Source organism: Bos taurus, chromosome 15 (genome assembly GCF_002263795.3).
Source record: "Bos taurus isolate L1 Dominette 01449 registration number 42190680 breed Hereford chromosome 15, ARS-UCD2.0, whole genome shotgun sequence".
Taxonomy (NCBI): domain Eukaryota; kingdom Metazoa; phylum Chordata; class Mammalia; order Artiodactyla; family Bovidae; genus Bos; species Bos taurus.
Genome location: NC_037342.1, coordinates 50,593,490 through 50,606,026, shown reverse-complemented (window position 1 = coordinate 50,606,026; position 12,537 = coordinate 50,593,490). Strand labels below are relative to the sequence as shown.

General features: G+C 42.7%; 1 protein-coding gene across 1 annotated transcript; it reads right to left on the bottom strand.

Moving 5' to 3' along the window:
* Positions 1 to 6,216: 6,216 nt before the first annotated feature.
* On the bottom strand, positions 6,217 to 7,164 carry OR52P2 (olfactory receptor family 52 subfamily P member 2). The gene has a single exon (NM_001390033.1). The coding sequence runs from the start codon at positions 7,162 to 7,164 to the stop codon at positions 6,217 to 6,219; it is 948 nt and encodes a 315-aa protein (NP_001376962.1).
* Positions 7,165 to 12,537: the final 5,373 nt, after the last annotated feature.

Sequence of the window (12,537 nt, the reverse complement as noted above, 5' to 3'; positions counted from 1 at the left end):
GCATCAGCTTTTCAATAATTTCACTTAAGAAAAAATATTTGAATGTTTGCTCCTAATCCTTTGCCCCAAATAACACAAACCACTTAAAACACAGTCAGATCCCATTTCTTTTTATATTAGAAAAAACATATATGCTGAATGAGAAAGAAATCAACCCATTATTTCAAAACCACAGCCAAATTTTCATGGTTAGTTAATGATGACAACAAGACTATAGTACCTCATGGAATTTAAGACAAACTTACTTACTGACACATCACTTGGTTGGAACTGATAAACTCTACATTAGACAGACTATGCCATCAATACCTGGGCCTAAATGAAAAAATATTTTTTAAATGGGTGCATATATCTACAAAAGCTTGTTTTAAGCCACTAACTGTCCCATCTGTTAAACATGAGGCATAAACTGTATCAACCAGAAAAACCTACCTCTAACAACATCAATGTTGTCAATTCCAAAATACCCAAAGACTAAGGAGTTAAAACCAAAATTGGGTCTATTTGATTTACATATATTAAAAAGAAGCACAATAGCATTGGCTGAACAAGATGATGACTCATACCTTTGACACAGAAATGAACAAATTCATGGAAACAACATTCAAGAAGAAAGGTTTAAGTCGTCAAGAGTCAAGGTCAATTTAAAATAAAAGCTTCTCAATGTCCTCTTGGTGGACATTATCTACCAATCCCCAAACAGATCTCTAGATGATTATTTTTGGACTGAAATACTTCCTAGGAATGTTTTCATCATTATCACTTTCCTTTCTATAACTATTGTTAATATATTTGTTTAAAAATTTTTAAAGTTACTGCAAGAAGATATTTTGACAAAAACAGAAAAACACTTTGAAACATTAAAGAACACTTCCCTTCCTTTGCCCATTTGATATCAAGATGGGTTAACTAATCTATGGAAATCTAAGAAACTAATCTTACAGGGAAAGAGATATGCTTCTATTTCTCCAGATGGATCCAACAAACTCATATGACTTCCTCTTTAGAAGATTCAACCTAAAGGGGCCCCCAACATTCAGACTAGAGACAATACAACAAAAACCTCAGGAAGAAGGAATTCCAATACAAGACATGGTGACTTTAAAAATTTCCAAAAAACGCTGCACTTGACATCACCGACCTTATGACCTCCCTACTTGGGGACAGATAAATACCCTTACTAATCAAGCTGAAAATCTGACTTCTCAACAGGGAATGCCTCGGAATCCTGAAAGTATCTTTCTTTGCTATGCTTGCTTTGCCTGCTTTTGCTTCCCCTGCTCAGGCTGACTTGATTGATCACACTTAATTGGTTTATATACTTACCCCCCCCTTTTATTGTAGGTTATAAAATGGACAGATATAAGACCAATCATATCCACTAATGACTCAACACATATGCCCCCTCCTTGGAACTTGGAGGGGCTCTATCATCCTGAAGAAGGAGAAAAACTAATTAATATCTCTCTAGGTTAGGAAGTCCTTTCTTTGTATATGGGCCCAACAGAATTATACATAAATGTTAGCCGACAAACTGGGGCTTTCACCCTGCCTCTAAAAGAGGACTTTCGGACACTGCTTGGATTATTTACCACCCTTTTTTTGTCCATGAGCCATGTTTATACTACTAAACCTTTAGGGAAAGAATTAGGGAAAGAAAAAAGAACACTATGCAAAGGATTTACTAATAAGAACTTTAAATATATTCCTGTTCATTGGGACAAATGTCAGGCCAAATCAGGAAAATTAATGTTTATGGCTAATCGTACAATTGTTGATTGGGGACCCCATGGTATATAGTTATCTAACTGCTCAGATGATATTACAACACTAGATATGATTATATTACTCAAATAACATAGAAGGTTACTAATACTACAATGGAGCATTACCATGACAGGACTTCTTGGATGGCTTGATGGTGGAGTGGCCCCACCTCATCCTCGAATTGTTCTTGATAAACAGATGGGACCTGAACAATGGGACATCTGGAAACTTGCTGCAAGCATCGAGGAACTTGGGACTTGGACTGGACATTTCACAAGGACTAATTATAGCCATAGCAATTGTTTATTTCACTATAATCAATCATATTTTATACAAGCCTGTGTTCCACTTCCTTTTGTTGTAGCTATAGGAAACTTACAATTCAATAAGGCTTTATGTTCTATAACTTGTGTAAATTGTAAATTATATACTTGTCTTAACTCCTCTATTTCCTTGTAAAATGACTACCTTTTGATTCTTTGATTTCAACATAATCTATGGTTACCAATAAATCTCCAGCAGCCCTAGGAAGAAGGTCCCATGGCTGGACTTGCTTCCCAGTTACTTACTAAATTGCTCCGATGATCTAAACAATTCATTGGCTAGCTAATTTTTGTCATTTTGAGATTAATAGCTATTTGCACCACTGCTGCTGTTACTGGTGTTGCTTTACAAACCTCAATTCAAACACATAATTTTATTCAAAATTGGACTAAAGATCCCCATACTATGTGGGCCACTCAGTCTCAGATGGATGAGGATATTCAAGAAGAAATACAGGAACTAAAAACAGCCATCAAATGGGTTGGAGAGCAATTAACAGATGTACAAAAACAGGTAATGTTAAAATGTGATTGGAATTCTACTCAATTTTGTGTTACTCCTGTTCATTTCAATAATAATGCCTACAACTAGGAACAAATCAAATTTCATTTACAAAACATACATGATAATGTCTCTCTGAATGTACAATTATTACAAAAAGAAATATTTGAAACCTTTTCTAATAATCTGCCCTCTTCCACTAATATGAAAACTTAAGCTGAACAACTAGCTAATCAATTATCTGGGCTAGAACCACACAGATGATTTCAAAGCATTACTCACAACTTCGGGTCTGGAACTATAATTTTAATGATTGTCTTGATAATTATATTTGTCATCTACCATTGCCTTCATGCAAAGATTGTTAAAACTAAACAAACTCTAATGAACAGAACTCTTTTTACAAATATTGTAAGTAAATAAGGGAGAATTGTCAGGGAATGTTTAACAGGAGGATTCCTACGTGCTGTTTCTTAAGAGTCCTTTGTTTCTTTTTAAGCGGAACAGCACACTGCTCCCAGGAACTGGGGTCATTGTGTGAGACAGGCTTGAATCTCCTTTAGTAAACATTCTCTTTACAACAAAACTGCTTAGCCTCAATCCCCTTTCTTGAGATATGGATTGTCTCCTGACCTTGTGACCATCATCATCCCTGTTCCCTTGGTAACGGTTACTGTACATTTGGTTTTCTGATCTTTATCATTGACGAAAGAAACTTCTTGTACTACAGCCTATATATACTCACAGAAAAAATCATTAAAACACCTTTGCTCCATCAGAGCTTGGGTCCCCGTGTCTTTCTTTCTTTCTCTCTCTCTCTCTTCGGCTGATTCTTTGGAGCGCAGAGACCCATCTTGCTCACTCTCCTGCCTGGGCTTATAAGACTCTCCTGAGAAGGTGCCCTGTGCCTTCACCCTCCTCGAGAGGGCGCCCGGTGCCTTCGTGAGAGACGCAAGTCCTGTGTCAAGGACTTTATTGGTTTTCTGCATAAACCAGGGAGTATCAGCCTCTTTCTCTCTTTCACTTTCTTATCGTCGCCTCTGGACCTCCAGGTCCAGATCTATTAAAGAACCCCAACAGCCAGTAATCACTTCCTTATATGTGCTCCACAGTCTGGACTGCTCAGAGATGTTCACAGGGTTATCCAGAGAAGAGAAGAGGGAGGAAGGAGACAGAGGTGGCCAGGAGGATAAAGGGGGGAATAAAAAGGAGAGAGACAGATCCAGCCAGTAATCACTTTTCTAAGGGTTCTCCACTGTCCGGAACACACAAAGAGATTCACAAAGTTGGGTAGAGAAGAGAAGGGGGAGGGAGGAGATAGAGGCGACCTGGTGGAGAAAAAGGAGAGTCCAAAGGGGGAGAGAGCAGTCAAGCCAGTAATCTCACTCCCAAGTAAAAATGGGTACTGAAGATTGTCTTCTTAAAAGTACAAAATTGATAACAAATACCAAAAAGCAAAGATTAAAAATCTAGAGTAGAGGTTGGATTTTCAAAATTGCAATAGTAAAGAAAAAAAAAAAAAAAAAACAAAGTCACAGAAATTACTATATATATATATATGAAGTTTGCTTTAAAAAATAGGGTCTCTCTCTTTTTTTGCAAAGTAATAGTAGATTATAAAAATGAAAATTAAAGGAGTAATAGAGGACTTAAAAATTTTAAAAAATGAAAAAAATGATAGTAAAAATAGTAAAAACATATCTAGGACTTTCTCTGGTGTTGTTGTGGGGTCAGTTCATTTTTGGATAGTTCCTTGATCTGGCTTATATTTCTCAAGATCTATAGGCCCCTTCCTATGTAGTCGGTACTAACTACAGGGTTTTAATCTATTGCACCTGTCATTTCCAAGGAGGTTCCCTCTGTTTTGGCTTCTTCAGTTTGCTGGTCTCTTCAGTGTGTAATTTCTGCCCTGACAGAAGGGGGCAGTGGTGGACACTTTTTTAGGCTCACTTGTTCAGTCCTGCTGTGGGGAGGGAGGGATGTTGCAAACAAATAACACTGGCGTGTGCTCGCAGTGTCTTGGGCACACAGGGTTTGCCCCCACTCACGGCGTGTGTGCTTTCCCTGTCAACACTGCTTAGGCTCTAGGTTGCTCTGCTGGGAACTGTCTGAGGCCAGCCCTGGATTGTATGCACTTCTCAGGTCTAAGCCGCTCAGGTTCAGGCACTCGGGTAGTCCTCAGAGGCGCAGACTCAGTTGGGCCTGTGTTTTGGTGCCCTTCCCAGGTCCGAGCAGCTCAGGTGACCAGGTGTTTGGCTAGTGTGGTCACTGCAACTTATCGCCTCCCCCATCCCTGCCACTCGGTTTTCTGGGTGTACAACCGGCACACCTTCTCAGGCGGATGTTGACCTTCCAGAATCCCAAGAAGTCTTAGTTAGCAACAAAGCCTGCTTGCAGTTTGGTAGATAATGCCTCTCTGGGGCCGCAATTGCCCACTTCCGGCTCTGGCTGCCTGTCACTGGAGAGGGATAGTCTGCAGCTGGCTACCTCTGCTCAGTCCTTTGTTCTGTGAGCGGGCCTGGTGGTGTCTTAGGTTAGGGCTTTTCATGTGGTAGCTATCCCATAGTCTGGTTTGCTAGCCCAAGTTAGTTCCTTCAGATTGTCCTTGGGGCATTCAGGCCCGGTCCTTACTCCAAGCAATGCAGCCCACGACTCTCTGCCCAGCCCCCGTTTGCTAGTAGCGGATGCAGATGTCTGGGTTGCTTCTCTGCGGGAGTAGTTACCACTGGGCACGTAATCTATGGGTTTTAATTATTTATTTATTTTTCCTCCCTGTTATGTTGCCCTCTATGGTTCCAAGGCTCACCACAGACTCGGCAGTGAGAGTGTTTCCTGGTGTTTGGAAACCTCTTTTTTAAGACTCCCTTTCCGGGACAGACCTCCGTCCCTACCTCTTTTGTCTCTCTTTTTGTCTTTTATATTTTTTCCTACCTCCTTTCAAAGACAATGGGCTGCTTTTCTGGGTGCCTGATGTCCTCTGCCGGCATTCAGAAGTTGTTTTGTGGAATTTACTCAGCGTTCAATGTTCTTTTGTTAAATTTGTGGGCGAGAAAGTGATTTCCCCGACCTATTCCTCAGCCATCTTAGGACCGCCTCTGCCCTTGATTCTTATTTGTTGTTGTCCCTTTGACCCACTGCTGACTGGCCTGCCTCTGTCTTTCTGCCCCTTTGAATTCTGTGTGTTTCTCCCATCAGATTTAGTGCTCACTGAGGGAGGTATCCACGTATTCCCATCAGAGTAGGAACACCTGACTATGGATGAAGGTTATTTCTCCTTGTCAGACCTCTAGTCATATCTTTCTCACTTTATCAAGGTCTCCTGGAAGGCAGGAACCATGTCAGAAGAGCAGAGTAGGATTCCCCGGGAGGCCGTCTTCTGCTTGGTAACCATGTTTCTCATTGCACAGAGGCTCCCAGGGCATTGTAACCACACCCACATCACAAGTGGGAAACACCTGATGGTTCTTCTTCTATCCCATCTCTACTGTGCTTCCTTATCAAAGGAAGGATACCTTTGAATGTGGGTTTCTGTCTCTCCATCATGCTGGGAGCCACTGATCTCTTAAACATTGCCCAAAGGCTAAGGGAAGAATAGGATGGGGTCTCCAGGCGGGGTTGAAGACTTTATGACTGGACAATGCCCTGCTTCAGCAGTCGGAGGGCCCCATCCCGGATCTGCTTGGTCTTCATGCCGTAGATGAGGGGATTGAGCATAGGCGGCATGACAAGGTAGAGGTCAGCCAAGAGAATGTGGATGTGCCGGGGCACATGCTGACCAAAGCGCTGAGTGTAGAACGAGAAGAGTCCCGGGATATAGAACAGAAGGATGACGCCCAGGTGGGAGCCACAAGTGCCAAAGGTCTTAGCCCTTGCCTCCTTGGAGGAGAGGCCTAGCACTGCCCGGAGGATGAGTGCATAGGATATAACAATGCAGATGGAGTCAGTACCCACCACCAATGTGGCAGCCGTGATGCCATAGATGTTGTTTGGCTGTGTGCCCCCACATGCCAGCTTCACCACAGCCATGTGCTCACAGTAGGAGTGGGCCACCACTCGGCCACAGTAGCTCAGTCTTGCCAGTAAGCAGGTGAGTGGGGTCATGAGTCCCAAGCCACGAAACACAGCAGCAGCCCCCAACTTGCCCACAGCCTCTGGGGGCAGCAATGACCCATAATGCAGGGGCCAGCAGATGGCCAAGTAGCGGTCAAAGGCCATTGCTAGCAGGATGCCAGATTCTACAGCTGAGAAGCCATGGATGAAGAACATCTGGGTGGCACAGCCCCCAAAGGTGATCTCAGCAGTGTTTGCCCAAAAGAGTGCAAGGAGCTTGGGCACAGTGGAGGTGCAGAGCACCAGATCGATGATGGACAGCATGCATAGGAACAGGTACATGGGCTGGTGCAGCTCAGGCTCCGAGTACACCACCAGCAGCACTGCCATGTTGCCGAGTACTGCCAGGGTGTACATGGAGCAGAATGGAAATGCAATCCAAAAGTGAGAAGCCTCCAGGCCAGGAATTCCCATGAGCAGGAAGGAGGTTGGATTCTGCTGGCTGTGGTTTGTGAATTTCATGGCTACGTCAAAGTTGGGTAGGTAGAGAAATTATTGTCTTGATCTGAACTCTAGGAAGTGCTGAGAGATGAAGCATTTGGGATGCATCCTTATGCTGTGGCTGAAACAGAAATGGCAGCAGGAAATATTTGAGTTAGATATCATGAAAAATATTCAGTATGAGATTATAGAGTGCTGGGAAATGATGCAAGGCAAGAGGTGAAGTTATCATGATCATTCAAAGGAGCCCTTTCCTCTTATTGTCCGATTTGATAATGTCTATCTTAGAGGGTGAAGGGTGAGTGGAATGGGTGCAGAACCCTCTTCATGGTGAAGATGAGCAGCTACAAACCCTTACAGTTTTCTTTCTTTTCCTGCCTGTGAATCATCTTCTGCCTATACTCTGTCTATATCCATCTACTTACTGAATCATCTGCCTGGGTGACAATATAAGGGTAATGTCATGGTCAAATGAATCAGATGTGGTTACTTTTCAAGATGGGAAGATCAGGACTGAAGGGAAGAAAAGGGAAAGCAAGGAAATCTTGGGTCGACTTTTCCATCCATCGAGCCTATGATTACTCACAGATAAGGCTCAAAATCTGGGTTGAGGGGATTTCCCTGGAAGCCCAGTGGTTAAGACTCCACTCTTCCAGTGTAGGAGGTACAGGTTTGATCTCTGATCAGGGAACTAAGATCCCATGTTCTGTGTGGCACCACCGAAATTTTTTTTTTTAAAAATTAAAAAAAAAATCTCTGTTCAGATCAGGCACAGTGAAGCACATGTTGAGGGGCTGGGTCTCTTGTACACTGTTATAGCCACAACAATGCCTGAGTAATGTCAGTACTGGGATCCTGTGCTTGCCTTAGGTGTCCTGTATGGATGCTGCTAGAAAACAGGTGAAATCATGCAGAATTTGTCAATGGTAGATGTCAGGTGATTTGGCCATAATGGGTGATCTGATATAGTTACTGAGAGACAATTGCAGAAAAAGTATAGTCTCTCATAAAGATAAAAATTACATGGGGAAAAAAGAGGGGATGAGAAGTGGATTTTAATCACTAGAGTAATAGACATTCACCATAAGCAAATAGAGAGACCAAGGTTGGTCTAATGATAGTACTGACCTCCTACACATCTCCTCCCTATCTCTGTCCACTACTCACACTCTCTGAATCCCCTGATCTTCTCTCTCGTACATGTGCCTTCTCATTTCTCTCTTAGCCACTAGCCAGCCAGTAACTGAGACTCTGAGAAAGAGAGGAGATTAAATTTAAAAATTCAAGAAGGAGAGACACTAGATGGAGAGGAGATAAGGATGAAAAGGAGAGAAGACTGAGAATAAGAATCAGAAATGGACAGAAGAGAGAGTAGAAAAGTGGGGAGAGAGACAAAGCTACCTGTCATGCCCTCATTTCTAAGATAATAGGATGTGACTATGTTCTGGTTGCTAGTTGAGACAGAGAGTATGAAACTGATTGGATCCTATGGAGGTAGCCCATATGTATCCCTGACCTTAAATGGCAATATTCCTTGTAATCTCTTGCATCAGCTGTCCAAACCCAGAGACAAAATGGCAAGAAGAGAAAGGGTGAGGTCTTCCTGTGTGATCTGGGGGAAGGAACCCTGGACCAGGATGCCTGATTTTCCATACCTGTGGCTGTTACTGTGATAATGAATGAATCACACTGTCTCCTTCTGCCTCCTCCTCCTTTTCTCCATGTATTCCCTACTTTCTCTTCTGTGCTATCTTCTTCCCCAAGTTTTCACCATCCATCTTGGACCCAAGCAGATCTAGAAGGGATTTAATTTGGGTGGTGGCTGAAGGGTCAGGGACAGAGAAATATCCGGGTGGGGGGGTTTCATGAAATGGTATATGTAAAACTGTCCCATGCTATGAATGGGAATACTGTGTGTTTGGCTGAGTGTGTGATTGTGTGTGTCTGTATATGTTGTGCAAAGCACATGTGCAAGGCTGTATTCAGAAGACACAGGTCCATATAGCTAGGTAAGACTTTGTTTTTGGAGTGTGTTTGCTTCAGTGCCTTTTCTTTGGTATGGAGGCAATTGAGAGTTGAAAAATCCAGGTTTAAGTGGAGCAATCTTGTTTTCTTTCCTTTCCATGTTTTCCTTCCCCCACTGAGTCTTTTAATAATTGAATCAAGTTTCCTCAGTTCCTAAGCAGCCACTCAAAAGTGTGCCACTTTTACTGTTTACTAAGACCGGGGGCTGACTGTGACTCAGATCATGAACTCCTTATTGCCAAATTCCGACTGAAATTGAAGAAAGTGGAGAAAACCACTAGACCATTCAGGTATGACCTAAATAAAGTCCCTTATGACTATACAGTGAAAGTGAGAAATAGATTTAAGGGCCTAGATCTGATAGATAGAGTGCCTGATGAACTATGGACAGAGATTCGTGACATTGTACAGGAGATAGGAATCAAGACCATCCCCAAGAAAAAGAAATGCAAAAAGCAAAATGGCTGTCTGAGGAGGCCTTACAAATAGCTGTGAAAAGAAAGGGAAGTGAAAAGCAAAGGAGAAAAGGAAAGATATACCCATTTAAATGCAGAGCTTCAAAGAATAGCAAGAAGAGATAAGAAAGCCTTCCTCAGTGATCAATGCAAAGAAATAGAGGGAAAAAATAGAATGGGAAAGACTAGAGATCTCTTCAAGAAAATTAGAGATACCAAGGGAACATTTCATGCAAAGATGGGCTCAATAAAGGACAGAAATGGTATGGACCTAACAGAAGCAGAAGATATTAAGAAGAGGTGGTGTACACAGAACTGTACAAAAAAGATCTTCACGACCCAGATAATCACGATGGTGTGATCACTCACCTAGAGCCAGACATCCTGGAATGTGAAGTCAGGTGGGCCTTAGGAAGCATCACTATGAACAAAGCTAGTGGAGGTGATGGAATTCCAGTTGAGCTATTTCAAATCCTGAAAGATGATGCTGTGAAAGTGCTGCACTCAATATGCCAGCAAATTTGGAAAACTCAGCAGTGGCCACAGGACTGGAAAAGGTCAGTTTTCATTCCAATCCCAAAGAAAGGCAATGCCAAAGAATGCTCAAACTACCACACAATTGCACTCATCTCACATGCTAGTAAAGTGATGCTTAAAATTCTTTAAGCCAGGCTTCAGCAATACGTGAACTGTGAAATTCCAGATGTTCAAGCTGGTTTTAGAAAAGGCAGAGGAACCAGAGATCAAGTTGCCAACATCCGCTGGGTCATTGAAAAAGCAAGAGAGTTCCAGAAAAATATATATTTCTGCTTTTTTGAGTATGCCAAAGCCTTTGACTGTGTGGATCACAATAAATCGTGGAAAATTCTAAAAGAGATGGGAATGCCAGACCACCTGACCTGCCTCTTGAGAAACCTATATGCAGGTCAGGAAGCAACAGTTAGAACTGGACATGGAACAACAGACTGGTTCCAAATAGGAAAAGGAGTTCGGCAAGGCTGTATATTGTCACCCTGCTTATTTAACTTATATGCAGAGTACATCATGAGAAACACTGGGCTGGAGGAAGCACAAGCTGGAATCAAGATTGCCGGGAGAAATATCAATAACCTCAGATATGCAGATGACACCACCCTTATGGCAGAAAGTGAAGAAGAAATAAAGAGCCTCTTGATGAAAGTGAAAGAGGAGAGTGAAAAAGTTGGCTTAAAGCTCAACATTCAGAAAACGAAGATCACGGCATCCAGTCCCATCACTTCATGGCAAATAGATGGGGAAACAGTGGAAACAGTGGCTGACTTAATTTTTCTGGGCTCCAAAGTCACTTCAGGTGGTGATTGCAGCCATGAAATAAAAGATGCTTACTCCTTGGAAGAAAAGTTATGACCAACCTAGATAGCATATTAAAACGCAGAGACATTACTTTGTCAACAAAGGTCAGTCTAGTCAAGGCTATGGTTTTTTGAGTAGTCATGTATGGATGTGAGAGTTGGAGTATAAAGAAAGCTGAGCACTGAAGAATTGATGCTTTTGAACTGTGGTGTTGGAGAAGACTGTTGAGAGTCCCTTGGACTGCAAGGAGATCCAACCAGTCCATCCTTAAGGAGATCAATCCTGGGTGTTCATTGGAAGGACTGATGCTGAAGCTGAAACTCCAATACTTTGGCCACCTGATGTGAAGAGCTGACTCATTTGAAAAGACCCTGATGCTGGGAAAGATTGAGTGCAGGAGGAGAAGGGGACAACAGAGGATGAGATGGTTGGATGGCATCACCGACTCAGTGGACATGGGTTTGGGTGGACTCCGGGAGTTGGTGATGGACAGGGAGGCCTGGCACGCTGCAGTTCATGGGCTTGCAAAGAGTCGGACATGACTGAGTGACTGAACTGAACTGAAAGCAGCAAGAGCTCATCTGAATGCTGGTGATGGTAACCCACTTTCTGCCTTGCATCATTTCCCAAATTCCTGCAATCTTCCCCCCTTGGTTTTCATGGGATCTAACTCAAATATTAATGAGAAGGCCAGAAAGTGAGGATCCAAAAGCCCTTACTTTCACCTTGACCTCTTTCCTGGAATCTGAGCATTTATTTTGCTTAACAAAAAATATTCCAACTTCATTTTTCCCACTATGCAAATGGGGACTCAACAACAACAAAATGCCCCTCACCCTCTTTATTCCTAATTATCTTCGTATTTGGGGTGAGAAAGCCTTTACTTAAAAATATACAAGAATAGAAGCTAAAGTTTCAGGAACAAGGCTGTCTTACAAGGAAAAGAGCAAGTTCTCTGTCACTAGAGGTGCTCATAAGCACCTGGAAGTTCCCTGCCAAGCTGTGTGATCTCAGTCATCACCTAACCTCTCTCCACCTGCTTTCTCATCTGTGACCCAAAAGGGATGATTCCTATGTCAGGGACTACTAGGAGGAATCATTATGGGAGGCACGTATCTGAAGAGCACTAAGACCACGTGGCACAGAACGGTGATCAAAAGGTGTGATGATTCCTAAGCCTTTTTGTATGAAGTGGAGAATACCTCAGGAGAAAATTATCTTAGTAGCTGTCTGGTCTTTGATCTGCTGAGTACTGTGCCTATTGTAGGGATGAACACACAGGCTTACCGGGTCTGGGGTAGGGAGTGGCAATGGAGCCTCAGGTCCTGCAGGGCTTGGAGTGTGGGGAACAAAAGAGCTGGAGTATTTATCTTGTTATTAGGGCCTTAGCAGAGAGTGAAAAATTCCCTGGGGATGAAGGCACTAAAAAGACCTCTGGGATGCTGCAAAGAGTCAGAAAATTGAAGTTAGGAAATGTAGACTTTGATGGAGTAGGAGGGAAGGATAGGACACCAGAGAAAATCTACCCTGCAAGTTCAGTGTGGGTAGAAGAGAGTTAGGTGGAGAGACCCCTGAGCACAAG